Raw genomic sequence first — 11003 nt, forward strand, 5'->3', positions numbered from 1 at the left:
TGCTCTATTTAAGTTCAGCTGCACCAAAAGAACGGTGGCTAGTCATCCTTAGTCCGTAAGTTAGAATGTTAAAAACAAGATTGAATGTTTACATTTCAGCTGGAAGGGGAAAGGATTATCTTTAAAGCCTCTGAGAAGTGAAGAAAGAACTGTATGTGCTCAGAAACTTGACAAAACTGGCCTGTGTGGCCTACCCTGCCCCCAGCCTTCCAGAGGTTCAGCGAGCTGGCCGTAGTGTCCCCCACCCTCAGGCTTGAACCGAACACACTGGTTCAATGAAAACTTGCAGGAAATACAGTCCTTAGAAAACTGACTCGTGAACAGTTGAATTCTGCCTACACAGCCAACGGTGCACATGCGCGCACGCACACACACACACACTCGTGCCACAGCAGTCTGAACTACATGGCAGTGTGGGAAGGGAGGCTTCCAAATACTATCTAACCCTGGAAGGAACAACAACCATAATTTTTTTTTTTTTCAGTTAGAAAATGTATGCTTTTCTTAGGTCCTGGTATGCTAACGGACTTGGGAACCCCTAGTCAGAAGAAAAGGGAGCAAGGGATATGATTTTATCTTATAAGAAGGTATAAAAAAATAAGTCTCACAATCTTTCCAAACCCAAGAAGAAGGATTTACTCTCTAGGTTTGGGTAAGGAAGTGACACAGGAGGTCCCATTAGAATCAACAGCCCTCTCCCCACTTCCAAGGTCCCTTGGAGTATGAGAAGTATCATCATTCTCATGCCTCTGTGGTGTCACCTCTGAGTCAGAGCCACCACCCTTTAGGGCAACCCGGAGGCACAACTGGCGTCACACTTGTGTGACCCGTGTTTCGCACAGGAGCCTGCTCTTAGGAGGGCACGGCCTTTGGTTTAATAATCTGCTGCCGCCCTCCTGGAATTCTCAATAATTTTTGAAATGAGGCCACACATTTTCATTTTGCACGTGGTCTCACTACTTGTGTGGCTGGTCCTGCCCAGAGGTGTCTTGTGGTCTAAAAGGTAGATTCAAAGCGAGTACTAAGTTGCTTGGACAAACTGACATCCCAGCCCCAGTCAGAATGACCTCTCGGATCAAAGCCTTCACCACTGGCCTCTGAATCGACCTATACTTATTGTTCCACAGGTACTGGAAAAACAAACATTTGTCACCCAAACGGCTGAGCACAGGTATTCTTATGTACACTCTTGCATCAGCAATATGTGAAGAGATCCATTTGTATGGATTTTGGCCTTTTGGATTTGACCCCAACACAAGGGAAGATCTTCCATACCATTACTATGACAAAAAAGGAACCAAATTTACCACCAAGTGGCAGGAGTCCCACCAGCTGCCTGCCGAGTTTCAGCTGCTGTACCGCATGCACGGGGAAGGGCTCACCAAGCTGACTCTGTCACACTGTGCCTAAGGACTTCGAACAGAAAGTGCCAAATGGTGGTTTAAAAGTGCCCCAAGTCAAATTGAATAGTCACCAGATTAGAACCCTAAAGAATTTCTTATAAGGAGTGTCTGCCATTTGAAAGGAGTCTTCCCTCCCTCTTTTGCACTGCTCCTTTAAGGACCTTAACTGGACAGATGCGTTGAAGCCGCCTGATTTAAACTTGATTGATAACGGGAATGTTGCATTTGGAACCATGCTGCTAACGAAATGGTCTGAAGTATGTTCATGCTTGTACTTTAATAATACGCTGCCTCTCAGTTTTTATGAGGACTAGAGCTGGGGCTGCTGCAGCTTTGCTCACAGGTGGTCCTCATAATGAGAGGCCTCTGGCCAATCTGGGCAGGACTTCATCTTTTCCTGCTCGGGATTGGACTCTTCAAAATGGAAACATAAGAAATTGGTTTGCATATCTCATCTCTCCTTCTCTACCCTCTCTTTCCCTCTCTCCCTCTCTCTCTCCCTGCAACCCCTCCCCCTTTCCTCACCCCCATGGAGTTTAATAATTTGCTAGGAATCATAGTGAATTAGCTTTGCTTGTATGTGTTGCATCTGTATGTGATGTGTTCAACGATCTGGGTAACTTTGATGTTTCACCACAAACCGAGCAAATCATGATGGATCTCCTTACAAATACTTTTCTAAGAAATGCCTTTTACAAAGGTCTCATGAGTCCAGACAGTCATTCTACAGCAGAGTGGTCCCTCTGGGGCGAGTGGCACACGATGCAGTGCGTCTTTCACTGTCACAAAGGAGGCCTGTGTCGTGGGTCCATAGCACCAGGCAGAGTGCTACTGTGGCAAACCATTCTGCTGCCACACCTGCAAGGGCGCTCCAGCCTGGGTTTAGTGCCTCCCACAATCCCAACCCAGACACTGGGCTGGAAGTTCTCTCAGAGTATAGAAGCAATGAGTCAGTTTAAGAACCTGGGGCACAGAGAGAAGGAAGACGAATACTTAGAAGTTGTTATGGATGCTGGATAGTCTAAAGTGCTGCAACCAGGTTGCCCATTCAGAGCCTTCAAAAGCCAGCAGGATTCAAGCAGAGTAGAAGCTTCAAGGTCGGCCAGGCCGGGCCCCCGTGTGAACGGTGCTCAGGTGAGGCGACCTTCACTACCACTGTGTCAACCAGCACCGCTCCAGGACAATCTGTTCTCTCGAAGACAATGCAGACATTGGATATTCCCTCTTTCCACTGAAATCAGATCAGTGCATCTACAAATTAAGCATTTCAAAAGGAAACGCCATTGCGTAGTGGCAAGATCTGGTACAAATAACTCTTGGAATTTGAGATGCGAAGATCTGCCATGAAGGAATTAGGGGGCCATTCTCTCTCTCATTATTTCAGCCTCAGGAGTGGAAATCCCATCACTCCCCGCCCTGGCTTTTCACTGAGCAGCACTTTGTTCTTTCAGTTCGGCCAGAGTCTGGCCAAGTTGATGTTAAATTTTAATAAGAGTTTCTTTCTTCTTTCCAAATGCCAGTCAAGCATCTTTGTAATACACTTGGGTGGGGTAGCTTGTTCTTTTCCAGAAATTTCATCTAGGTTTCTTGCAATGCTACAAATACTGTTTAAAATAACTGCTGCTGTTCAGTCATCAGCTCACGACCCCTCTTTGGGAAGACATAATAATGCCTAAAATTAAGCCAAATACAATACGGAAAAAAATAGCCCTTATGTTCATGTTCTGCCTGGTTCTGAAGAGAAGGTGTCTTAATTTTTTTTAAAGCTACTCAGAGAAGCAGACATAGATCCAGATATTCACTAATGAAAGAAAAATCGTATAAACCAATTGCACACACATCTTACAACACTGACGGATGGCAATCATCCAAACAGACAGGAATAGGAATGGATATTTCAAAATGGAAGACAGTGAAAACAGCTCGATACTTGAAATAATTGGAAGGGGAAATATTTTTACACTTTAATTCAGTGGTGTAATTTGATGCACAGCAGAAGCACAGTGTGCTTGCTCCCCGTTTAAACAGGACAGCGCTGCAGTTCTCGCGCTGCAGTTCTCGCGCTGTGCTCTGCTGGGGTCACCATGAGACTGGTAACTGGCAGACGTTTACTTGGCTCTTCCCGAGCACTTCTTCATTTGGTTACAGCCAAGTAATGCTAATGCCAATATTACACAGGCCACACTTGGACTCTGGAGTTTCAATCCCAATGTGCCCATTGCATTTCACTAAATATAAATATGTAGACCCTTTGGAACCAGGCAGGTTAAAAAAATCAAAGAACTAGAATCCATAAAACCAGGGAACTGGTCTATGGTGGGCCATTTCATTTAGATCTCATCACAATGCCAAGTGTTTGCTGGTTTTCTTAAAATCTCATTTCCCCCTTGTTTTCATCTTAATCCATAGTGAGAGGACTTTTCCGTCTCCCAATATCATTTCATCTAGCACAGGGGTGTCAGACTCATTTTCACCGAGGGCCACATCAGCCTCATGGTTGCCTTCAAAGGACCGAAATAATTTTAGGACTGTATAAATGTAACTACTCCTTAACTGTCAAGGAGTTGAAATTACATTCGGCCCTTTGAAGGCAACTGCAAGGCTGATGTGGCCCCTGGTGAACATGAGTTTGACACTTTCACAAGAACTCAAAATGTGAGGAAACAAGCTAATCTTTCAGAACTAGAAGGGCTTAGATATCAGATTTATCCTGTTTCCAGGCAGGACTTCCTGGATGATCCAAAAGGACCATCCTTCCCTTTTCTTTAAAAGTCCCTGAAGAAAACTCTAAGCCCTCCCACAGTGGTTAACCACAATTCTCATAATTTATAAATTCTTTATATACAGTCTGTCTCCCTCCTATTGCAAAAAAAATAGATACAATATGTGGGTAAAGCATTTACCCAGTTTCAGCATGTAGGAAGTACTCAAAATATAGCAGCTTTTACTGTTATTTTTGTTAGTTATGCCCCTGACCTACAGTTCTATCACAGAGAAAAACAGCCTCTAGCCAGTCATACAAAACCTCTCTTAGCTTTTCAAGAATATTTCAAAGATTTGTATAACCACTGTCATGACCAAAAGAGCTGGTGGGTCCCCTGAGTCTGACATGAAAGGCGCTGGAGCAAGTAACCATAACTTCTGGGCTGTGTGGTCAGCAGTGACCTGGGAAGACAGGACCTGCAGCTGAGCATCGGCTTTTTCACTGCCCTTGCTTCATTGGTTCTAGGTTAAGTTCATTCTTTCGTCAGAACCTGTCCTCTTTGCGGTTATTCACTGCAGAATCCACCCTCAGCTACTGGAATGAATTTCGCCATAAAGCGCCCTAGGCTGTCTATACATGACACCAGTACAACCAACCAGGTCGGCTGCACAGGGGAAACCACCCACAGACGTGCAGCGACCTGCTGGATGCTGGTCCCTCGGTTTTCATCGTTCGATCTGAATGTCATGTGCGGACATGTATTTCCAAGGGAGACGGAGTTAAAATGTGACACAAGAATGCCTCCCACTCCCAGAACATCTCTTTCATATCTGATGATTAAACATCTGTGGTTCCTCTGCCTTTGCTTCTGTGTCTTCAATATCCTTGACCTTTATGAAAGTGCTTGTTCAGTACTTGACCTGTTTCGTAGTGTCATGTGCCTAGCAGTGGGACTTGTACATCAGACACCTGACCGTGGTGGGGCCGCCAGCCAGAATGTGCAAAGGGAGAAGCCGCCTCAACCTCCTTGTGCCCAAGCCTCAAGTCACCCATGAACGTGAACTCCAGGACTAACCTACTCATGGGGAAGCCAAGGAAAAGAAGAGTGCTGCTCCTGACTTGGGGCAAAGTACTAGTTATTAGGCACTCTCACGCAGCAAGGAGGGGCCGATCTGAGGCCAAAGGGACCAGGGGCAGAAGTGCAGAGCCCTGGGACGCTGGAAACGGGAAAGCCTCTGAGCGTCTCTAGTCTCAACCCTTCACTCCACAAACAAGAAACGGAGAAACAGAGAAGCTACGTGATGTTCCCAAGATGGCACAGGTCATCAGTGCAGAGGTTGGGACTCCTCACCCAGTGCTTCTTGGTCTTCTCACCATCGAACGAAGATGAGCTCAAGGGGGAAGTGATTTTGGTCTGGGGTTCACAAGGCACAGAAAACAAGTTACAAAGGCTGCAAAGGAGGAAAAAAGATGTCTCCCAAATCATTTATTTCTCAATGCAAAATAACAAAGTACACACTTGCCTCCATATATAAAAGCCCATAGGTAATAACGTCCATTCTTCCCTAAAATTAGAGAAAACCCTCCTGGTAAATTATGGTTCTGGCAAATCACAATACATTTACTATCAGTTCACAGTTGACAGATGGAATCTTCTCCAATAATCTATTCATCTTAATAAAACCTTGTTTTAGTGATACCTATGCATAATTTAAAAGGTGAATGCTGAAATAAACGAGTATGCACTTTTCCATATGCATAATTTTCAGCTGGGGCCCTTGAGGTTAAGAAATACCTTTTGTCAATGAGGTTAAAAAATACCTTTTGTCAATGCCTTCCATATTATAAGCAATTTCAACAGCAGACTTTGTGTTATTGCATTGAGTTCAAATGTGCTAAGATGGGCAAATAACAGTGAATAATTGGGGTTGGGTTTTCATGTGTAAAATGACAGACTGAGCAATTTTCTGTACAGTTCTAGATCCCTGAGTCTTTTTTCCCCTAACTGTGTGAATGTACTAGGCAAAAGTATCTGTTTAGCCTCTCCTTCTCCCCGAATGTGCAGAACTGTCCTTTTGCTTTCAAAGACAGTTGGGACTATGAGCATGTGGCTGGAAACCCAGACGGAGTACCACAAGTGCTGGGGACTCAGAGGCCCTAGGCCACCTGATTGACTTGTCTCCGACCTGTGGCCCAATTAATCAAGGCCACGAGTGAGTTGACACCAAGGACCAAAATGACTAAATATGCCTCTTTCACACTCTCATCGCTTTGCCACAGCATATTTTAGAATGTCATTATTGTATCATACAGTATTTCTTAAAGTGTCTTTTTATTGTGATGAATTATTGAAGATATGTGTTCAAATAGATGTTTTTATCCTTAATGATGCTCATTCTCTTGCTGATTGGACTGGAATCAGAGTCAAGAGCCTGTGACAGAATGACTGACTCCTGCTTAAGATTACAGTGGGGTTACAGGGTTAGGACCTGGATTATGCTGCTGATCCACCAGCAAACAGAGCTGTATGACACGAGGAGCTCTTTAAAATGCAGTTCTTACTCCCCATCCCAGACCTTTGACTCAATGTCCTGGGATAAATCCAGCTTACAAGTCCCAGGTGATTGCGATGTGGCCAGCATCTGGGATGCTGGCAACCAACAATACATAGCAAAGTCACACATACCATTATGACCAAAGTAGCTGAATGCTTATCACTCCTCATATGATTAGTAGCACACCTGTTCCTTGAAGTTATCAGAATACATGGCAACACAGACACAGTCTTAGTGACTCAATCATTCAACCATCTTGGGTAAATTGACCAGTCACCACTTTGTAAGCAACCAGAACTGGTTAATTTAGTCAAAATAGGAACAAGTGTGAAGACAGAGTGGAGAGACATAGCTCTAATACATTTTACCCCAAGGCCAACTCCTTATATTTCAAACTAAAAGGCAGATCTCAGGTAACTTATCTTTACAAATAGAGAAACAGGGAAGTTAAATTAATCATTCAGATTCTACTTGCATATCATTCCCAGAACTTAAAATATTCTTAAAAGGCTCTGATTTCCCAGCCTCCAGGGAACATCCAAAATACAAACACCCCCAGGTTAAAATGAAACCAGTCAAAAAAAAAGAAACCCATGAGCTAAAATTCTAAGACCAACTATGTAATGAGCGGTGGTCAGTTGGCACCGGCTGCCTGGTGCCAGCCTCTGGCGACTCCGGTGCCCCCGTCCTAACGCAGTTTGGGCGGGCTCCTTCCGCAGCTGTGCACGGCAGAGACTTGTACCAGCAGAGACAACAGGGCTCCTTTGATTCCCCTCCTGTGAGATCCAGAGACAATGTTAGCTCTTGGGTGTGCTGCTACATGTTTAACAACTGGCTCTGGAGCATGAGGCCCTGGTTTGCAGCGCTTGCCAGTCTCTGTGGTGTAAATACTCTCGCCAGACCCCGTTGCACCCTGCTGAGTGGATGTCAACCAGCTGAAAACGTAACTATGTTTTCAACAGCAGATCAACTCCCGAGTCAGTGAGTACGAAAAGCTAGCAGTGGCTTTGGAGAACTCCCAAGTTCCCCCTCCCGCCAAGTAAGGCTCTCTACTTTGATTAATTCTACTAATTTTTAGTATATTATTGGGTCTCAGAGGCTAAGGACCTAAGGTGTTCAAAATATGTATTTCCTAGCCATGGGACCCTTAGGAACCTCTCAACAGACTCCTCGGTACCCTAGGAGATTATTAGCCATGCTTGTCTAATTTCTGAGAGTGACATTCCACAGAAACACTTATTTAACTGCCAGTTGAAACAATGTTTGGCTGATCTTTTTTATACCTTATCGTCCATGGCCTGTTTGCCCACTTTTCTAATTTTCCTCCTGCACTTGCTTCTCACCCTGACACAGCACAAAACTCACAGGCATCCAGAACTCAGTGCCCGCAAAGGAGCAGGGGAAGAACAGGACACCCAGTCGGTCTCCCTGGCTCCACCACACCTAGAGAGGCCCCGCAACTCCGACGTCTCTACCCCACCAGGGGACACGCAGCCAAGTAGGCCTCGTGCCCAGGAGTGGAGTATGCACTTAGCTGGGCTTCAGTTGTGCTCAGGAAAGCTCCACATGGGCAAGAAACACCACTAAGTACGAACACCACAGGGCAAACTTTGCAGAGGAGGGCGTCCGTCATGCGACGGCTTGCCCTTAGCCAAGTGACCGACTACAAGGCTGGACCCTGAAAAACACAACTAGCAGCAAACGTTTGGCCGCTGCAGCGCCGTGGGTGTTGAGTAGGACAAGGTTCCTTCTTCCTCCAGCCCATTGTTAAGTGAAGACCCTGCGTACTAAGAGTGCGGAAATCGGATACCCTGGTGAGCCACAAAGGAAGCTTTGTTTGCAAATTAAAGGGTTTTTTAATTTCGACAGAAGTGATTTTTGGGTGGGTTTAATTAGATCCTTTGGAAGGCAATGATGAAAAAACAATGTAACTAATTCCTCATATACAATAAGCGGCCATTGTTTTTTACTCTTTGAGTAGTACATCAAAATAAGATCATGAAAGATCAAATCTGCTTCTCTTGCTGTAGTAAAATATCCTATAGGTTCAGTAAGGCATTGCTCCACTGTAAATGTTTGAAACTTGGACATTTTCTATATGATGTTTAAAAGGCCAGGGTATGCCTCTGTTTTCTGCTCTCCTTAAGTCGTCTAAATGAGTGTGTTTCTCTATACTGAATAAGCTACATTTTGATTTAACTGAAGCAGGTACACGCTCGGGTGTTTTTCTGTATTCACAACAACTTGCACGTAGCCTGGGAACAAAGTAAGCCTTCATTCTCCGGCTCTTTACCGGACACCAAAGAAGTAAGTCCATGAACATAAGCAGAAAGCACATGCCAGCAGGCCCCATTTAATAATAAAATCATAATAAAATGTGTTTATTATATACAAACTCACAGCAACGCCAGCCGTGAGGGACCAGCCACTCTCAGAGCACCGTTAGCTAGGGAGGTGGGACAGGAAAACCAGTAGATGATGGGAGAGAGGTTTGCTCAATGTGTGAGGGTGGAATGAAGTCACTGATGTACTTGCGAAAAGGAAGGGGAGGTTTCCCCCTGAAATCTGGAATCTAGACCATTTTGCAAGACTTACAATAATTGGTCTCCATGTCAGAAATGCCCTTTAGCCTCATTTTAAGATCCAGATCTGAGCCCTCACTATGCAGAGAAGCAGCCTGACAGCCAAGCGCCCTGGAAGGAGCTTATTGATGGGTTTGGACCCAGTCATTAGCACTGAAATCACCCAGGAAACAGAACAGAACCGCTGAAATCTCACAACGCAGCATCACTTACTCACATAGGACACAACAGGACTGCCCAGATCTGGACGTTATCTCAGGTCTAGATTCCAGATCAACGCCTCAATGTGAAGATGAGAAAACTGAGCTTCCACAGGCAGGACGTGACTTATTTCCCAGCTAGGTAACCGGGATTAGAGTCTGAGCCCCCGAACCCTGATCTGCTACCCCGCGCCATGCTGTCTCCACCCTTAACTCGGGAAGGCGACAATCCGCTGTGAAAGCATAAATCAGAAGTCAAGACAAAAGACTGTTTGTGATATTTTCTCTCACTTAAACTGCTTGGTTTCACCATTTCACTTTAGCATTATATTAAATAACATATCAGTTTAGAAATAGGAACAAAGCTCTCTGTAATGATGAAACCAGAAGGTCCAAAAGCATGAGAACAGTGCATGTAAGTTATTAAAGAAATGAGCAGGAAGTGTGTGTCAGGGAAAAATAAATGCTTCTTATGTTGTTATAACCATGGAGCCCTGCCCGCCCCCCCATACTTGATGCATCTGTTTTGGAAAATGCTCTTTCACGCTGAGTGACTGGCACGGAAGACTTCGCTGCCTGCCAGCCCCGTCAGAAGCTTTCTTGCTCTTTAGAAGAATCCTCGGCCCTTAGGAATCAGACTCAGCGTCTCCTGCAGGAGGCAGTGTCACCTGCTCTGACAAACGACCTGCCAGACTGGCAGGGCCGTGAGACCCGAGAGATGCCGGCGCTGCTGGACTGCGGAGCTTCCCTGTAAATACCGTCTGCCTTCTTGGTGAGCAAGGATGGCCACCTTCTCTCACAGAGGTAACTGCGTGTGCTTTGTGACTGTATAGTTCGTGAAGAAAATGCAACGATTTGCTTCGACAGCTCCCCACGTGTACCTGTTAAGTGTGAATGTGCCTGCCTCATTGCCTCACGTGCCAAACACAGTACTGAATGCATTGTTTTTAAATAAACTGTTTTATTGTGCATTGGAAGACGCTGCTGCTTGTTTCTGCCCCCTCAGAAAGACCCCACACGCACACACCAAAACACTCCACCCGATGAAAAGACAAAGGGCATCCTCCTTTTCTCATTCTCAGTGTTTGGAGGATTTCTCCTTGGAGACTTGTGGGATGCTAGAAAGCCTGAGTTTGGCTGTCCACAGACATGATCTAACAGCAAAAGCTAAAAGTCCTTCCAGCACCCTGGCCAGGAACTCAGTGGGTCAGAGTGTCGTCCCCACACGCAGGGCTGCAGGTGTGATCCCTGGTCAGGGCGCACAGGTCTTGTACGCACAAGAAGCAACCAGTGAGTCCACAAATAAGTGGAACAACAGATCAATGTTTCTCTCTCTCTTCCCCAACCCCACTCCATAAATAAAATACCTTTTAAAAAGTACTTCCCACACACGGTTTTTCCAGAGGTACTTTAAATGCAAATCATGCAACAAGCCTCAGCATTATTAATCATAACACATTAGATACATTATTCTGCAATGCTACAGTCACATGCATCATTTTACTATCCCAGGAGCTGGGTGAGGGAGGGGCCCTGAGGCACTTGCCCCCTGTGCACTG

The 11003-nt window shown here is 45.3% G+C and overlaps 1 protein-coding gene across 1 annotated transcript in view; it reads left to right on the forward strand.

The window, feature by feature from the left end:
• Positions 1-10341, forward strand: part of ST8SIA3 (ST8 alpha-N-acetyl-neuraminide alpha-2,8-sialyltransferase 3) — a 35201-nt gene extending 24860 nt beyond the window's left edge. The window contains 1 exon segment of the mRNA XM_045849639.1: positions 1128-10341. Coding sequence (XP_045705595.1) covers positions 1128-1410 — 283 coding nt within the window. The 3' untranslated portion in view covers positions 1411-10341.
• The last annotated feature ends 662 nt before the right edge of the window (positions 10342-11003 follow it).

The sequence above is a fragment of the Phyllostomus hastatus genome, unplaced genomic scaffold (genome assembly GCF_019186645.2).
Source record: "Phyllostomus hastatus isolate PE091 unplaced genomic scaffold, TTU_PhHast_1.1 phas_contig_80, whole genome shotgun sequence".
Lineage (NCBI taxonomy): Eukaryota > Metazoa > Chordata > Mammalia > Chiroptera > Phyllostomidae > Phyllostomus > Phyllostomus hastatus.